The sequence below is a fragment of the Mesoplodon bidens genome (assembly GCF_964165515.1).
Source record: "Mesoplodon bidens genome assembly, chromosome: 20".
In the NCBI taxonomy this organism is placed as follows: Eukaryota; Metazoa; Chordata; class Mammalia; order Artiodactyla; family Ziphiidae; genus Mesoplodon; species Mesoplodon bidens.
In genome coordinates, this window is record NC_138181.1 from 34,785,171 (window position 1) to 34,803,927 (window position 18,757).

Here is an 18,757-nt window from a genome sequence, read left to right on the forward strand (position 1 = left end):
GTCTCTTTCCCCTGCTCTTTTGCAAAACACTTCTAATTGCGAGATCATACAGTAACTGAGGGAGCCATTCAGGAGCCATCTGTCCTCTGATCCTAACATATATTGGGTCCACACCCTATTACAATAGTATATCACCTCTTTCTTAGTCATAGGCTCATGGCTATGTTTTGCCCATTTATCTAATATACGCCCCAAAGGGCTCTCCTTTGGGATAGATGGAATATTTCCCATTTTTTATGTTTGATAACACCAAAACACAAAAGACGCAAACAAATTCCAACATCGATGCAGGCAAATGAACAGCTTCCCAAATCAGGTAGAGTCCAAGAACAATTCCCCTCTCCAACAGGGTAGCCCAACCAAATGCAAAACAAACTGAGGGGGGAATTTGTTCACAGTAGTACCAGAGCTACATGCCTTACAAAGAGCGAGTCTCGCAGAAGTTTGTGGATTCCTTGCTCCAACTGCCAAGTGCTGGGGTAGCCGGTGCCACTTCAGGGAATTTTGAAGGGAAGATCCTCAGGAGAAATAGTCCCAGAAGTTGCTAGGGCCTTGTCTCAAAATTCCTGACTGGGGCCGGCTAGCCATGATCAGCAAGGCTCTTGGCTGGCTAAGCCAAATTTGTTACCGAGTCCAAGCTCACTCTGCTCGCCACATGACAGGCCAATAAATTGGAGATGAGGTGTTGAGGAAAGGAATAGCGACTTTATTCGGAAAGCCCGGCATCCAAGAAGATGGCAGACTAGTGTCCTAGAGTACCATCCTATCGGGGTCTGGATGCTACTTTCTTTTATAGAACACAGAGGGGGAGGAGGTGAGGAAGTACAGTAAGAAGGGCCATAAGTCTTGCAAAACCCCTGGTTTGGCCAGCCTGTGGAGGAGGTGTGTTAATTTCTTCTTTCTTGCAACCCGTTCACTGGTGGGCAGGGTCAGAATTTCTCCCTGTGAGCTGAACAAAGGCACTTTAGTTTATCATTCAGGCAGAGGGACAGGGTTCCCAGAGGCAGGCTATTATGGATGCTTATAGCTACAGACAGATAGTAACAAAAGCAATGGAGAGCAAAGGTTAAAGTAAAGGAAACAGATCCAACATGGAGTGAGATTTTGTTCTTCCCTGTTATAAAATGTATAAATCAACTGTGAATGACCTGGAAGTAAATTTATTTACTATATTTTACTATGTAGGGACATTTTTTATTGATTCCTCCATTAACCAAGAAATAAAGTATAAAATTGTCTTCCCATTTTCTTTGGACAATTAATAAATTATTAACATGTTCTTGAAAGTTCTACGCAGCCAGTGCTTTAAGAGTCAAGTTCTCCATCCCAGTAATATAACTTATATTGTCACCTCATAATTTACATTTCAGTTTTTCATATTTTCTCATCTTTCATTTTATTTGTAAGTACATGTTTCCTCCAGGGAACTCCAGCTTCACATACCTAGAATTCCGTTATGTCTGATGTCCTGCTTTATTTCCAAGATACAGAATGTTTCCCCATACATAGAATGCACTCAAAAGTATTTATGGATGAAAAAGGTTAAATGGATTTTCCTAATATCCTTTTACAATGTCCTTTCATCTTTGCTCTCCAACTGTGTGTGAGGGTTATAATTTTATATCAGTCTGGAAAATCCAATCCAGTTGAACAGGGTGTGTGGCTCACAGACTGAAGCCCTATTAGAGTCTAGTTAGGGTGTGTCCCTGGAATGTAGCCAGATTAGGATTCCAGTAAAAGGAAAGTCAAACAGAGGAGGCATTTGTCCCAAGAAGAAGAAACAGAACAGGAGCAGTTTGGGATGGTGGAGGAAGAGGAATTGGCTGCTTGCAGTGGAACTTGCCTCTGAATCTATTTTAGCTTCACTAGCTCCTCTGATTTTAGGTTCTGGTAAATTCTCCAAACAGTGAGTTGTGAGGTGGCTTCATTCCCTTAAAATTGTCTAAGTCGTATCTGTCTTTAGACTTTTGTCCTATCAAAGCTGCTTCTTATGGTCTTTAAATTTTATTGTGCCAAGATTTATTTTATCACTCTCATAATTTTAGATTTGACTATTTGTGTCTTTTTTTGTTGTTTTTTGGTCCCAACAATACAGTCACTACCAGCCACATGTGGCTATAAAATTTAAATTAATAAAATTAAATAGCTATATTTCACTACCTCTGTAGTGTTACTTAAATTTCAAGTATTCCATAACCACACATGTGTGGCAGTTACTGTATTGTACAATGCAGATACAGATCACTTCCTTCACCTTGCAAAGTTCTATTGGCACGTTGATCTGTAACTTATGTGTTATTTTTTGTTGTTGTAAATACTTCATTTCCTGCCTTTCTGGATTAATTTCCTTTTATGGGTTTCATCAAGCGATTTTCTTCATTTATTTACTTATTACGTTTTATTTATTACATGTCTTAAGTATCTCAAGATAAAATAAATCTCTTGAGGTATTTATTTTAATTATTTTTAAAAATTAATAAATATTAACCTTTGATTCTTATTACTTGAGAGATGGAGTTGCACAGGGATTCCTAGGTATATTGGTTCTTTCTGCTTATAGGGGTGCCCTGTTGCACATGCCTGGGGATTTCCTGCATACCAGATAGGGACTTACATATTCCTATCTATCTATAGAGTAAATAACCTGAGAGTAAAAAATAACAGTCCATTTCACTCTGAATTTGCCTTGACGTCAAAACCAAACATAATCCACGGCCAAGTCTGAATTAGTTTTCCTAGATCTTCCTTCCCTCCTTGAACACTCCCATGTTCTCTGGCTAATCCAAATCCTACACAGTATTTCCTGGGGGTCCCTTAGGCATAGTGAATTGTCCTGGGTAAATGAGTTACTTGGTCATAATATGTAGTTTATCTGTGGGTGCATGAGGTAAGAGAATGATCTGAGGAGTTGCAGAGTGTTTCCCTACAGGAGGAAACCACAGTCTACACGTGGCATGAGTCACGATTCCTGAGAGTTTGAATCAAGGAGGACATTGAATCACTCTGGATGCCCTAGGCTGCTGAACACACAAAACTCAAGGCTTATCATGGCTTATTTGTAAGAGGTCTGTAGTTTGACCTTCTTTATTAACATCCACGTCTGTAGCCTTCTAACATGTTACCCTGCAGAGAAGATTCTTAGAGTGCATCAATTATTTTGGTTTGAGGGGCTGGGGGTCACGCCCAGGTGACAGTTTTGGGCTCCATTTCAGGTGGGTCTGGAAGTTCTGCACAGGACTGGAGTCTCATGACTTCTTCTCCATCCTCAGATTTGCGTGCTCAGTGCTTGGATTGGCTGTGAGTGAAATCCCGAGAAAGACTCCTGGCGACCGAGTTGTTGACAATGGAGCCTCTGGTGAGTAGTGACGCCTCCTTCTCCTGAAGCTACACCCCGAGTGCCATTAGATGGATGAGTTTTTCAAACTGGCTTGTATGTTCTAAGTGTAGTCAGGCAGTGTTCAGTCATCTGAGCTCAAATTACTTTGCTCTAGGACTCTGGGATAGTTATCATGGGTCAGGACTAATCAGAAACTAATCTCATTCTTTAATTAAACTTATGAGAGCGGGCACTAATCATAGTATTTACAGAAGAGATAAGAAAACTTCTTTTAACTGGTTCAACCCTTGTCCCGATTGGCAAACAAAGATTAACTTGTTGACCCGTTTTTGGATGTGCTGGGCTTAGGAGCTGGTGATGGCAGGTAGCAGAGCTGAGGAAGGAGCAGACCTTCCAGTCCCTAGAGAGTCAGAGCTTACAGCCTGTGATGTAACGAATCCAGTGTTACACCACCTGGTGTGAGGCTGTTCAGTGTTGACAAGAGCAGAACACAGGTTTAGAACTAAAGGGGAATCATTTTACTTTTTCTCCATTTGAAGACTTTCACAATTATTCAGTATCTATGCACTACTGAAGATTTTGGAAAAAGTCACCAAACTATCATTAGCATTCTTTCCCCAAATCACACATTTTACATACCTGTTAGTAATTAACCTTTTATTCATATTTGATAACTGGGAGGAATGTGTAGGGAGGAGTATTTTCTTAATTATTCTAAAGAGAAAGGAGAAAGACTAGAGTAGGTAGAATAAAATTAGGTTCTTTTATAGATTTTTTAAAAACTGGAGAAAACAAAACCAATCACTAGGCTTCTTTCATCCTTCAGCATGGAGACAAGATTAGATTACAAGAGAAACAGTGATAACTAAGGTCTAGGTCCCTGAGAAGGTAGAGAGTGGGAGTCCTTCCATCACAGCGATGGTCAGGCTAGGTCTCTCCTTCACTCCAGCCACCTGAGTCCCCGGCTTATGCTTCTGAACCATCTGACCTCAGAGTTTGTTATGAACATCTGTGTCCTGTAGCGTTAAGAGGAAACACCTCCTGCGACCGAGTTCTGTATGAATCTTGTTCACTTCTGAGGAATGCTAGGCATTCCTTCATAGGTCTTGATTGATAGAATAATGTATTTCTTGTAGGTTTGCTAGACAGGAACCACTTAATAGAAAAATACTTTGGATGTTTTAAAGCCCATAACAAGTTATTAAAGCAGTTCATATTTGGGGAATGAAAGGTTCCCCTAGGGAAATAACTTAAGACAAAAGTCATGTTTTCAAAGTAGCCCATCAAGATTATTGTTTGTCTTGTCATGAATCTGGAGAGTTCCTTGAAATTATTAGGGAACAGAAATTGAGTTATGAATTTGCAAGTGAATATTTTATAATCACCTGTCTGGAAGTCCTAATTCCCAGGTTATTAAAAAATGTCCATGTCGTATTATAACACACTTCAAGTGATATTTCTGTGAAATAAAGCTTCATGACGTCAGAGTGTGTAGGTGTCTGTGAATGTACCTGAAAGGCAGACACCAGCTCAGCAATGACAGAGAACTGAGGGGAACCCCACACAGAGCGTGATCCTTTATCCACCCAGACCCGTCATTTCCTCATCTCAACCCTCCCACCCTGGACAGTGGTAGGGACTGCTCTGTCTAAACCATAATATCCCTGATGTTTTAGGAATCAGTGACATTTGAAGATGTAGCGATCAACTTCACCCAGGAAGAGTGGGCCCTGCTGGACACATCCCAGAAAACCCTGTTCAGAAACGTGATGCTGGAAAATATCACCCACCTGGTCTCTGTAGGTGAGTCTGTCAACACGGATGTATGTGCACCTGTATCCAATCCATTCATTCACTCACTGAACAAGCATTTAGATCAGCTTCCCCGTGTCCCACTCCAAGTCCTTCCTGATTCTTTGATAGTCCTCATAACTACTTAAAACGAAGACGTTTCATTTCACGGCGCTTTTCATTACTACACTGGAAAGTAATCTTGGCCACATTTCATATCTCTGTGGCTACTCAGTGTTTACACTCAGAACAGAACTGGGGATTCAATGGATATTTTAATGCATAAGTAAATGGATCAAATATTTTAAAAATGATTCTTCTGTTCTAGTCACTCCATGAAGGCCTGAGACCACACTCGTGTATATGACATAATTTTGATGATTCCTGTAAGGTGTATCCTTCCTGGCTCCTGTTTGAAAGTAATATTCAGCCCACTGTAGAGTCTTTTAATCTTTCCCATTTGGAAAACACTGAGGATTCTGTAATCTCTCTTTGAACTTGTGCGCAGGCATCAGCCGCTAGAGGGCCTCACTGTGTTTGCTGCTGCTCTGGATTTCCTCCTGGTCTGCTGAAGGACCTTCACTGTTTTGTCTGTTGAAGATGTTGTTGCCTGCACTGACCTTCAATTATCTCTTTATTTTCCTCTTTCCCTTACCCTGGCCTTGAGCACAGCAAAGGGTAATTATCCCAGACTCAAAATCCAACATTTTTTTTTCTTTTTCAAATCAAACAGTGTATCAGATCAGCAAATCAGATGTGATTTCCCAGCTCGAACAAGGAAAAGAGCTATGGAGTGAAGCAACAGGATGCCTCCAAGGCCAGAGTCCAGGTAAGAATCAGGGGCCTGTGCTTCACTGCAAGAAAGTTTCAGTCAGTGTGTTAAGTCCTTGGAAACACCAATGAAAGTTTGATGAAGTGAGTATTCTAAACTGGAAGTGAGGACACTGGGCTGAAATTCTTCATGTTGTTATCATTCTTTGCATCTACCAATCACAATTCATATTACTTCCTGCCATTTTCTATTCTTTAAGGAAAGGGTGCTTGTGGACTTACTGCAGTTAAGCTTTCACTTAGTGATTCTTGTCCTGATCGCCCCATTTAATGTGTTTTCCATCATTTGCTGACCCAGTGTCTCTCCACCACATTATATTTTTATATTTTAATCCTGTTTTTTTCTAATAGACAATGACTTTTAAAGTATTTCTACTACCTTGAGTATTTCTTTATTATACATTGTTTCTCCAACTAAGTGCCAACTTTTGAAAGATACTCACATGGACCTTGGTGTTTGTTTACATTTCTATTTCCCTAATGCCATTCTAAAATCTATATTTTTTCCATTTCTTTAGAGGGTGAAAGTCCGCTTAGACAAGAAATGATATTCACGCAAAGTGTCTACAGGAAGCACATATCTGCCACCATGCCAATGGTAAGTTTCATGGGTGGAACACCAGTCATCCAAATGAAGCACCTGGCAGTGAGATAAGTTGGCAGTTGAGCACAATTACTGGTATGTAATTAAGTGGAGATTGAGCTCTTTCTGGGAATATTTTTGGACAGGCTTAAATCAGTTAAGAAATTAATATGAGCTCAAAACGACAACATGAGACCTAAGGAAAAAAGGCAGTTGCACAAACATTGCTCATCTCCTAGTCTTTACAACAGACTGAAGTCTTCAAAATTAATCTGATATCTGGGTTGGGAAACTATAAAAGAGAACGTTTGTGCCTGCAAGGGAGTAACACAACATGTGTATGCAACTGACACTGGAAACATTTTAACAGGAGACTACAACTGACTGATGCTCTAGGGTGTAAATGTAGAGGCATGAGTGTCTGCATGGATGGGGGTGAACCAGTAACAGCCTCATATCTCTTTCCCAAAGCAGGTTTCTCACACACAAGGGGATCCTGTTGGATGGACTGATTTGAGTGATGAATTTACTCCTAGATCTTCACCTCAACATTCACCAATTCCCTTAAGAAGGAAAAGTAATGTCAACAAACAGCATAGAAAATCACTTAGTCAAGGGTCATTCCTTGACGGACAGGATCACATTCACACTAGAGCTAAATCGTATGAATGTCCTCTATGTGGGAAAGCCCTTAGTACTTGCTTTAGGCTCAGGCAACACAAGATGATTCACACTGGAGAGAAACCATATAAATGTCAAGTGTGTGGGAAAGTCTTCAATCAAAGTTCCCACGTGAAACGACATGAGAAAACTCACACAGGAGAGAAGCCATATAAATGCCGTCTATGTAAGAAAACTTTCAGTCAAATCTCTTACCTTAGAAAACATGAGAAAATCCATCCCAGAGAGAAGCCCTATGAATGTCATCTGTGTGGGAAAATCTTTAGTCAAAGTTCTAGACTTCGCACTCACAAGAAAACCCACACTGGAGAGAAACCACATGTATGTCTTCTGTGTGGGAAGGCCTTCAAACAAATTTCTGAACTGACTCGGCACAAAAGGACCCACACAGGAGAGAAACCCTATGAATGTCAGCGGTGTGGGAATGCCTTCAGTCAGCGTGCAAACCTGAGATGCCATGAGAGAACCCACACTGGAGAGAGGCCCTATGAATGTCAGCAGTGTGGGAAATGCTTCAGTCGTGGCTCTTCCCTGAGACGACATGAGGGAACCCAGCACTGGAGAGAAAGTCAGGAGGGCCCTCAGTAGACGTTCTGACCTGAGATGACATGGCGTCATATATGTGAGGAATGTGGATGGAACACCAGCCATAACTTTAGCATTTAACCACACCAAGGTTCACACCCACTAAAGAAACTCTGTCTGTAATCAACATGGACAATTGTTCAGGCATCACACTCCTCAGTCCAGACAGGCATCACCTGTGGATGTGGATCCATACGTGTGTGCCCTGTCTCTGTGGCAAAGCCTTTAGTCATTGGTCTAATTTTAGGTAACTTAGTAGAACTCACTCTAGAAATATAATATGGGTGTTTTCAGCAACAGCTCCCCACTCTAAAGACCCTAGAGCAGTGGTCCCCAACATTTTTGGCACCAGGGACTGGTTTCGTAGAAGACAATTTTTCCACAGGCAGAGGGGTGTGGGGTGGCATGGGGGATGGTCCAGGCGGTAATGCGAGTGATGGGGGGCAGCAGATGAAACTTGGCTCATTCTCCTGCCACTCACCTCCTGCTGTGCGGCTGCGTACCTGACAGGCTGTGGACCAGGTGTTGGGAACCCCTGCCCTAGAGACTTGAGCAGAGGATAACCAACCCCTAGTCCTTCTTTGATAATTATTGTTCAACACGAGCCAACTCCAGGTGGAGAACCACTAAGACTGTAATGACTGTTAACAAACACTCAGTTGATCACCAGGCTTGATGCGCACGAGAAACTCAGCAAAAAAAATAAAATAAACACTAAAACAAGAACGAAGATGTAAAATCTTGAGAAATACCCAAGTATGTTGAGCAACACAAAAGCATACTTATAAATAATTCATCCTGGAGAAGTGAATCAATGTAAAGTCATGAGAAATTCTTTCTTCATAGAGCAACCTCTCTGGAACATGTGTGCTCAGACTGTACAACACAGCCTCCGTGCTGTGAAGGAAGGAAAGTCTTCAGTGATCACTTATTTCTTAGTCAACATTAAATTCTTGCACTGAGGATTCAGCAATCCTAAAAATCAAAGTGGAGCTACAGCTAGATTTCATATCAGAAAAAACTGACCCTCTGAGTGGGAGGGGGAGCCTCTAAAAGAATCCTTTAACACACATTCAGGCAAATTGTGATTTGTGGAAATACCTCTTCATTAAAATGTGGCATAAAATGGAGAGTGAAGTGATCTAACAACATAGAATGTAGAGTTTGGAAGAAATTAAAATTTGTGTATAGAATAATAGTTGCAAATATTCAAACAATAAAGTCTGTGGCTAAAGGAGCTAAGTGTTGGTGTCTGGTTTTCTTTGTGCCCCTGTAAACATAGGAATTCAGGTCTGCACCCTCGGAAAGTGGGCAAAGACTCAGCCCCACTCTCTGAGTGTCCCCTTTCTCCACAGCTCTTTCCACACAACTCAGCTCCACTTATTCCAACGTCTCTCAACCCCATCTACCCTTTCAGGCCCTGGTGGTGACACAGCTCTGATCTTCAGCTTCACTGGCCAGGTTTCCCAGAATGTCACCAACCTGGTCAGGCAAGGTCATGAGGAAGTCTCAAAGACATCTATCTAGTCCTACACTTTTTGAGGCCTCTCAACATATTTCTGCAGATGGAAACCACCGGGGGCTAAAGAGACAGGCATCTCTGCCCTCCCAGACCTCAGAAATCTCTTTTGTTATTTTGTCCCAAAACCTCTGAATTGAGCTAAGTGGACGAAGAGTTCCTTCCAGGATCGTACTCTCTATCTTATTCAGCTGATTCCTGAATTATGCACCCAGCAGTCTCACTAAAGAGGAACCCAGCCTTGTTACCCACGCATAAGCTCATGGAATAAACCTCCAGGATTATAAAATGCCTGAAACTGTCAGCCATCATGCAAGCCAGTTTTTAAAATAATTACTGCAATGTACTTTTCCCCAAGAAAAAAATGAATGTTCTCACAAAGCAGATCTCCCCACTTTGTCTGCAGGACTTGGAATTTATCCTTCAACACAAACCAATATTGAACATAAATCTCAAGGGAAATTCTTCCAGGATATCCACTGGGATTACTTGTATTCTTGTAACACAAAGTAGCACAATTCCCAAACCACAGGCCTGAGTTCACTTTCAGGAGCACATACAAGGATGATACTGATCCGTCATTACTTTTCAAATCTCCACAAGGGATTCTGGGGAACAGTCAGGGTGAAAAACAATCTTGTGTGAGGAGGATGAGCAACCAATTCTATTGTCTATCTATTGTGACAGATTTCTTTCCTTGGGTACAAAAGGCTTAACAAGGTCCTGTGAGCTTGGAGCAGCATAAAAATCAGCTCGGAAAGAAAATTTTCCCCATGGACCCTTCCTCAGCCACCTTGGAAGCTGCATCTCAACCAGTGGGGTTTGTCCAGCACACACTTTTCTGAGATTCTACTGACAGGAGGAGCACAGCTGGATTTCAGGTTGGTTTGAAGTAAATTTGGTGTTCAGTTAATCCCCCAGAGAAATAGGACAGTGGTCAAAATATGTAGTGATATGGCTTTAGGCAATGGGGTAAAGATTCTTTAATTTTTTAAAATTTACATTCCAATTGTTTTCTTTTTTTTACTGAGGTATCATTCAGTTATAATATTAGATAAGTTTTATGTTTACAACAATATATTTCAACTCCTGTATACCATGCACCTGCTCAGGACAAAAAACTTAGTTTCTGTCTTTTCCCATCTTGTGGCATTTTACAAATTGGGCCTTCCACCTGCCACTTCCCTTCTGGTTTCCAGTATTCTATCTTGCGCATCTATGTGTTTGTTTTGGTGCCCTTTGGTTTCATCATTAATTTTTTTCTTTATTTTTTCTTGTAATTTTTTTGTATTCCACATATGGGTAAAGTCATAAGGTGTTTGTCTTTTCTGCCTGTCTTACATTGTTAGCATGATACCCTCCAGGTCCCACCATGTTGTGGAAAATGGCAAATTTCATGTGTTTTATGACTGAATAGTGTTCCATTAAATAACTACCACCTCTTCTTTATCCGTTTTTCCATTGATGACCACCTATCTCAAGGAGTGTACTGCCACTGTTTTCTTCTAGCATTTTTACAGTTTCAGGTCTTATATTCAAGTATTTCATGAGCTTTGAGTTCACGTTTGTGTATGGCATGAGTTTGTGGCCTTGATTCTTTATTTTTAAGGGTAATTCTGAAAACAGAAACTGGTACAATACATCATTCTTCACACTATTTATTACAAGAAGATGAAAATTCAGAGGGCATGTAAATCAGCATTCTGATTTATGTGGGGAACTGAAACAGCAGTTATCAAAACAAGGTGGGATTTTCTATAGGCATTGAAAGCCTAAATAATGGATTTGTTCATTCTTAGCTGAAACCTCTTTGTCTTCCATTAACAGAAACTAGATAAAAAAGGAACAGTGAAGAGAAAAGATTTAAAGCTCAGCTGTGAAGCTTCTAGTTTAATAGAGGGGAAAATATTTTTCCTGAGTGAATTTGTACTTGAAAACGGCCTGCTCTGATGTGCGATGGGAAAGTCAAATTTTCAAGAAGTAAGCATAGTTTCCTTTGATTTTCAAATGCATGTACCACAATATTAAATGCAGCTTTCTCATTGCATAATTATTTGTTCCATGTGGGGAAATGTTGTCTTTCTTTCTCCTGTCTTTTTTATCAGGACATGGATGGTGCTGGTGGCTGCAGGATAACATGAGCGCACTTGATGCCATAGGACTTGACACCTCACTGTGATTAAACAGTAAATTTTATGCCATGCATGTTTTGCCACAGTAAAAATTGTGATTCTCAGAAAAAATAAGCATATGCAAAAATGTTTAGTTTTCTTTCAGATCATAATTATTCTTAAAAGTAAGTACAGGTGTCCCTCTAGTTTTAAAATGCATGATAACAATAAATCACAATGTATAAACCTTCCTTAGAGACAGGGTAAGAAAAAAAGGGATAGATATCTTTCCTTGGCTACAAATGTCTTAACAGGGTCACGTGACCTGGAGTAGTATAACAGTAAGCAAGAAAAGGACCCTTCTCCCATGGACCCTTCCTCAGGCACCTTGGAACCCACACTGTGTTCACTGGGGTTTGTCCAGCACACATATTTCTGATGATCTACCAACAGGAAGTACCCAGCTGGATTTCAGGTTGATTTGCTGTATATTTGGTGTTCATCTTGTTCTTCAGGTAACAGGGCAGTGGTAAAAATAATGATGTGGTTATGGGCAAAAGATATGGATTCTTTAATTTCTTTTCAATTTATTGTTCAGTAGACTTTTTTAATGAGGTATTTTTTGGTTATAATATTAGATAAGTTTTATGTGTATGACAATATATTTCAACTCCTGTACCAGGCTGGATTTCAGGTTGTTTGATTTTATTTGGTGTTCAGAGTATCCCCTAGAGAATTAGGACTCTAGACAAAATATGTATAGATGTGGCTTTATGCAATGCGTCATGGATAATTTAATTTTTAATGTAATTACTTATTTTTCTATGGTATCATTGGGTTATGATATTACATGTTTTATATGTATAAGAACATATTTCAACTCCAGTATGCCATAAAACTGATCAGCACCAAAAACTTAGGTTTTTTCTTTGCCATCCTGTGGACCCATTTTACTCATTGGCCATCCCCCTGCTGCTACCCTCTGATACCCACTACTCTGTTGTGTGAAGATATGTGTTTGTTTTTGTGTCATTTGCTTTCTTCTTTAATTTTTTTTACTCATTTGCTTTTTCTTTGTATACAGTGTTCCACGTATGAGTGAAGTCGTAAGGTATTTGTCTTTTCTAAATGCGTCTTCAAGACATTATTAGAGTAAAGGTGATACGTAACCTTGATTGGTTAAGAAAAAACTCATCAAGGTCATGTGGCCTGGGAGCAGACTCAAAGGCAGCTTGAAAGTGAAATTCCCCCACTGACCTGTCCTCAGCCCCCTTCAAAGGTGCACAGAGTATCCAGCACCCACCATTCTGAGCATCTACTGACAGATACGAGGTACACAGGTGAGATTCAGGTTGTTTGATTTAAATTTGGCGTTCAGCTTGTCTGTCAGAGAAATCCGACAGTAGACAAAATATGTACTGATGTGGTTTAAGCAATGGGGTGCAGATGCTTTAATCTTTTAATTTAATTATTTTTGTAGGGTATCATTCGGTCAAAATGCTAGATAAGTTTTATGTGCACAAAAATATATTTCAACCCCAGTATATCATTAAACTGCTTACACCAAAAACTTAAGTTTTTTTGTTGCCATCCTGTGGACCCATTTTACTCAACGGCCACCCCCCCCAACCCCCCACCCCCGATCCTACCCTCTGATATCCACTGCTCTGTTCTGTCAATATATGTGTTTGTTTTTGTGTCATTTGTTTTCCTCTTTAATCTTTTTTACGTATTTGCTTTTTGTATTTGTGTTTAGTGTTCCACATATAAGTGAATTCATAAGATATTTCTCTTTTCTAAATGTGTCTTCAAGACATTGTTAAATACAAGGTGATACATAATGTTGATTGGTTAAAAAAACCTCATCAAGGTCTTGTGACCTTACAGAAGTATAAAGTCAGCATGAAAGGGAAATTCCTTCCTGAGCCACCCATAAAGCTGCATCTTCTCAAGTGGAGAGCATCCAGCACCCACCATTCTGAGCATCTACTGACAGAGAAGAGGTATCCAGCTGAGTTTCATGTGGTGTGATTTAAATTTGGTGTTCAGCTAGTCCCTCAAGGAAACAGGACAAGAATAAAATTATGTAGTGATGTGGTTTTAGGCAGTTGAGTATTGATTCTTTAATTTCTTTTTAATTTAATTAAAAATTTTAAAAACTTAGATATCATTCCATTATAATATTAGTAAGTTTTATGTGCACAGCAATACATTTCAGTTTCTGTGTACCATACACCTTCTCAGCACCAAAAATGCAGTTTTCCTCTGTCACCATCTAGCTGCCCCATTTTGTCCATTTTGCCTCTGCCTGTGGCTTCTCCTCTAATTTCCACTACTCGGGTCTGTGTATCTTTGTATTTGTTATCGTGTCAACTTTTTTCTTCCTTAAAGTTGTTTTTACTTATTTTCTTTTTGTTTGTTAAGTTTTTGTATTCCACACATGAGTGAAATCACGAATTATTTCTTTCTCTTTACATGTCTTCAGACGTGGTTAGACCAAAGGAGACAGATGATGTTGATTGGTTAAGCAACCCTTAACAAGGTCATGTGACCTTGGAGCAGTATCAGGTCAGCTGGGAAAGGAAATTCCCCCTTGACCCGTCCTCAGCCCCCTTCAAAGCTTCATTCCTCCACCCACCTCCCTGATACTCTCCTGACAGAGAGGAGGAGCACAGCTGGACTTTAGGATAGTTTGCTTTAAATTTGTGTTCAGCATATCCCTCAGAACAAGAAGTCCATAGTGAAGATATGTAGTGATTTGGCCTGGCAATAGGGTAAGGTGTCTTTTTTTTAATTAATTAATTTATTTTTGGCTGCGTTGGGTCTTTTTTGCTGTGTGTGGGTTTTCTCTAGCTGCGGCGAGCCGGGGCCACTCTTCATTGCAGTGTGCGGGCTTCTCATTGCGGTGGCTTCTCTTGTTGTGGAGCACCAGCTCTAGGCATGCAGGCTTCAGTAGTTGTGGCACACGGGCTTCAGTAGTTGTGGCTCATGGGCTCTAGAGCGCCGGCTCAGTAGTTGTGGCTCACGGGCTTACTTGCTCTGCAGCATGTGGGATCTTCATAGACCAGGGCTCGAACCCATGTCCCCTGCACTGGCAGGTGGATTCTTAACCACTACACCACCAGGGAAGTCCCAAGGTGTCTTTATTTTTATAATTTTATTTTTTAAATTGCATTAACAGTGGGTGTCAATATTAGATGTTTCATTTGTACAGTATTACATTTCAAATGTTGTAAACCTTAACACAGGCTCACCACCAAAATTTTCCTCTCCCACTGTCACTACACATTTGACCACTTTTACCATTGTGCCTTGGCCCCTGAGGTTTCCTCCTTGGTATCCACTACTCTGTTCTGTGAATCTATATGTTTGTTTTTGTCACTTGGTTTGTTCACCGATTTGTTGGTTTATTTCCTTTTTGTTTTTTCTTACTATCCTACTCATGAGTGAAGTCCTTTGGTATTCACCTTCAGCCTCTGACTTTCTTCTTTAGCATCATAAGACTAAGTTCTATCCATGTTCTGGAAAATAACAAGATTTCAACTTTTTTTACGGCTGAATAGATTTCCATAGAATATACATACTATTGTTTCCTTATCCCTTTTTCCGTTGATTGGGAACTATGTCAAGGAGCATATATCTTTTGTTTTCTTCTAGGAGTTTTACAATTTCAGGTCTTATCTTCAAATCTTTCATCGATTTTGAGTTGAGTTTTAAGTATGGTGCCAGATAATGATCTAGATCATTTAACTTCAGTAGCAGTTTTGAGAACAGAGGCTGAAAAAATATATCCTCTAAATGCTCTTATGACGTGAAGATTCAAATTCTAAGGAATTTAGCATCCTAGCTTTCTGATTGATGTGGGGCACTGGATGAGCAGTTGTGAAAACTTGGTAGGATTGTCTGTAGGCATTGAAAGCCTAAAAAATTATTCATTCACCCTCAGTTGAAACATGTATTTCACATTTTATTAACTAGGTAAAAGTGAGACACTGAGGGTGAAGGATTCAGAAAACAGTTCAGACCCTGCGTTGTGCCCCGTCTAAGCTAGCAGAGGAGAAAATAATTGTGTTACGTGAGTTTGTATTTGAGAATTGCCTTCTCTGATGTCCGATGGGAGAGCCCAATTCTCAAGGAGTTATCAAACTTATGTTTGGTTTTCAGATGCCTGGGCGTCAGTATTAAATGTGGCCTTTCCATAGCGTAAGTATTTCTGTACGTGTGGGGAAATCTTTTCTCACTCTTATCTGTTAGACTGTGATACATGTAACCAAAGTCTCTAACTTTAGTCTTTCAAAGATGCAAATCCAAATTCACAGTTCTGCCTAAAACTTCTAACCAAGTCAGGGTCCTCATCTGTGGGTAGGTATCTGGAGAGAATGGAGAAATGTCTGGGCAGAGAAGTCAAAGTATCAGAAACCTGGATTTCCTTAGTGGTCGTGAGGTTTCATGACCCCATTTGTGTGGAGGGGGCAGGGGTGACTTGTATGAATATGACAGTTTTCTCTTTCTTTTTACAGAGGAAATCCAAAAAGTAAGATTGGTGAGAAGCACCGAGGAGGCGGGGAACATGGCCGGTCGCTGCAGACAGCTGGGTCCCTGCAAACTCTCTCAAGCCCAGCAAGTGAGGAGGCAAAACCCGGGCGCAGGGAGGCAGGTGGCTCCCCAACCAAAGGACGAAGACCCCAGGGTAAGTGGAGGCATGGACTCTGGAAACAGGGTTTGGGCCTGGAATACCTGGGTCCATAACTCCCTTGCCCAGCCCCATCCAAAGACAGCTGCCTTGGGACTTCATCCCCAGGGAGACAGGGCCGTTCAGAGACGGGGGCCACCTGACCCCTCCTTAGTGTGATGTCTGGCCTGCTGTTATGCAAATCCTTCAATTGGGGTCTCGCTGTGCACACTTAGAGCACCAGCCCTTCCTCCTTTGATGCTCCCTGGCAAAGGCTTTGGGAAGCCCCACAGTATCATAAATATCCTGGCAGCTAAGGGGCCGTGTGCTGCCGTCCTTTCTCCAGAACCAGTCAGTGTTCATCACTCTCAATACATCTGTCTCAATCTGTCCTTGTGTTCGCTTTGCACGTGCGCCTGTGAGTTCTGCTGACTCACTGACCTTGTTGCCCTCCACCCACAGGTGAAGTGTAGGGACTGTGGAGCCTTTGGGCACAAAGCGAGGAGCCTCAGGTGCCCCATGAAGCGCTGGCATGGGGCCCTGGCCCCCCAGCCCTTGGGCTCCAAACTCGGCAAGGAGAACCTGGAACCACAGAAGCTGCAGGACCTGCAGACCCCCGGGACCCCTAACACGGCTGAGAGAGAGAAGGCTGAAAGGCAAAGGTGAGCAGTGAGGTGGGTGGTACCCAAGCTTCGGGCTGAAGTCGCTGGAGACGGTTCCCGTCCTTCTCTACACTGGGTGCTGAGCCATCTCTGGAAGTGACAGGGAAAATGGGGAAACAGGAGCCATGTCCCGAGGGGGCCACACTCGGGAGCTCAGAATATGCCTTGAAGTCACTGAGGGGTGTGGAGAACACATGCAATTTTGCACCTGACAGGCCCCAAGGCCATAGGGACAAATAGACAGGACTTGCTGGGAAACTCAGGAGGGAACCCTGGAGTTGGGGGGAAGGATATGAGCGGGGGAGGAGTCTGCACAAAGCACAGGGTTTCAGGTCCGGTGTCACCCCTAGACTTGGAAAGGGTCTGGGCCACAGCACCGTTGGTCCCAATGGTGACAAGGAAATTGAGTTTCTGCCCCTTAATGTGGTTTGTTTTGCAGGAGAGACGAGCAGCAGAGGAAGCTACTCCAGAGATTCCCCAGGAAACCCCAAGGGTGGCGGCGGCAGCACTGGAAGGAGGCGACAGGATCCTGCCCCTACCTGAGGGTCCGTCTCCTGGTTCCCGCTCTTCCTCCTTCTGGGGTAACACGATTGGCCTCAGTCCCCTTCTGTGGGAGGGAGCGGGTCACATTCTTTTCCAACCAACGTGATCCTTTAGAGTCCTTTTCAGAGGCCATTTTCCCCGGTTTCTTTGATTTTGCATTCTTACTTGCATGGCTGGCAAGATATGCTGTTTGGTAAATGGAAGTGATTTTATCAGCAGCATTCCATAAGCAGAATCCTTTAAGTGAAAACACGAATCTGTCAGTTGTGATTCATCCTCCAAAACTGGCCATCCAAACTTATTTTGCCATCAAAGTGCCTGCAAAACACCAAGTTGTGTGCAGCCCTAGGAAGGGGGTATACAAAAAGCTTGTTTCCACTTACTTAACAAGAGACATTGTTAAACTCTTTCTATTTGCCTATTTGATGTATAAATGTCTCAAGGTGATTTTGTAATTTTCTTTTTCATGAGCACCACTGAGGTTGAGTGTCTCATCACATACAATTAGTTCCTATGAGATGGTTTTTGGTTAATTTTAATTTTTCCTGGATGGAGAGAAGATTCTCATCTCTGGCCTTTCTGTTTGGTCTTCTCCTACAGCATCCAAACACGCCCACGCTCATCCAGGCATCCAAGAGGAAACCCCTCCGGGATCCAGATCTCCTGAGTAGGTCACCTGTCAGGAAAGATGACAGGGAATCCACCCACCCTGCAGTGTCTCTCATCAGCAGAAGTTGGATCCAGGACTCCAAAAGCAGCATCAAGGCCCCAGGCAAGAGATCTGCCCAGATCCCCATCCAGACATGTCTGAGCCCCCCAAAGAAACCTAGACTCAGCCCCATCCAGACTCCCCAGAGGAGCACTCTGACAGCAGATCTGGGTGCTTTCCAGAATCTCCCTCCTCCACCCAGTACAACTGGACCCACAGGGACCCCCCAAGTCAGCAGGAAGACACCTGCCCAGGGGCAAAGCCTTACCCTCAAACCTCCACTGGACAGATCTGGCCCCAATAGTGTCCAAGCCTGCACTAGACACCATCCTCCACCCATCAGCCATGCTCCAGGCCAGCCTCTCAGGAAGCTCTTCGTGAGAGTAGACGAAGGCCGGTGGAGCTGCAGGGACGTGGCGCCTCCCTCCTTGCCTCGTCCTGAGCAGTCGGCCCCTCCTGCTCACAACCCTCCCACTGGCAGGAAGCCTGAGGGACACTGGGCCCCTGGCCCCCGGAGTGTCCTCTACGATGACCTTCAGGTGTCTTCTTCCTCTGAAGACAGCGACTGCGAGGGACACGCCAATGGCAACTAAGACTTGTCCTCCAGCCCCAGGTGCCCTGGAGGTGACTGTGCACCTGAGGAGGGGGAGGCACAAAGAGCAGCTGTTCCTGGAGAAGCAGTGAGTCCCCACCCCTGGTGGGCGAACAACGCTGGAAACTCAGACGAGCCCCA

The 18,757-nt window shown here is 42.4% G+C and overlaps 1 protein-coding gene and 1 long non-coding RNA gene across 2 annotated transcripts; both read left to right on the forward strand.

The window, feature by feature from the left end:
• Positions 1 to 15,414: 15,414 nt before the first annotated feature.
• LOC308608193 lies at positions 15,415 to 16,130 on the forward strand. Its single transcript, XR_014014107.1, has 3 exons — positions 15,415 to 15,513; positions 15,603 to 15,641; positions 15,959 to 16,130. It is a non-coding gene; the product is annotated as an uncharacterized lncRNA (long non-coding RNA).
• Positions 16,131 to 16,140: 10 nt separating this feature from the next.
• LOC308608200 (putative protein FAM90A23) lies at positions 16,141 to 18,617 on the forward strand (the record flags this gene model as incomplete). Its single annotated transcript, XM_081220923.1, has 4 exons — positions 16,141 to 16,158; positions 16,573 to 16,772; positions 17,212 to 17,353; positions 17,916 to 18,617. 4 exons carry the CDS (start codon positions 16,141 to 16,143, stop codon positions 18,615 to 18,617), a joined length of 1,062 nt encoding a protein of 353 aa, XP_081077049.1.
• Between the last annotated feature and the right edge of the window lie 140 nt (positions 18,618 to 18,757).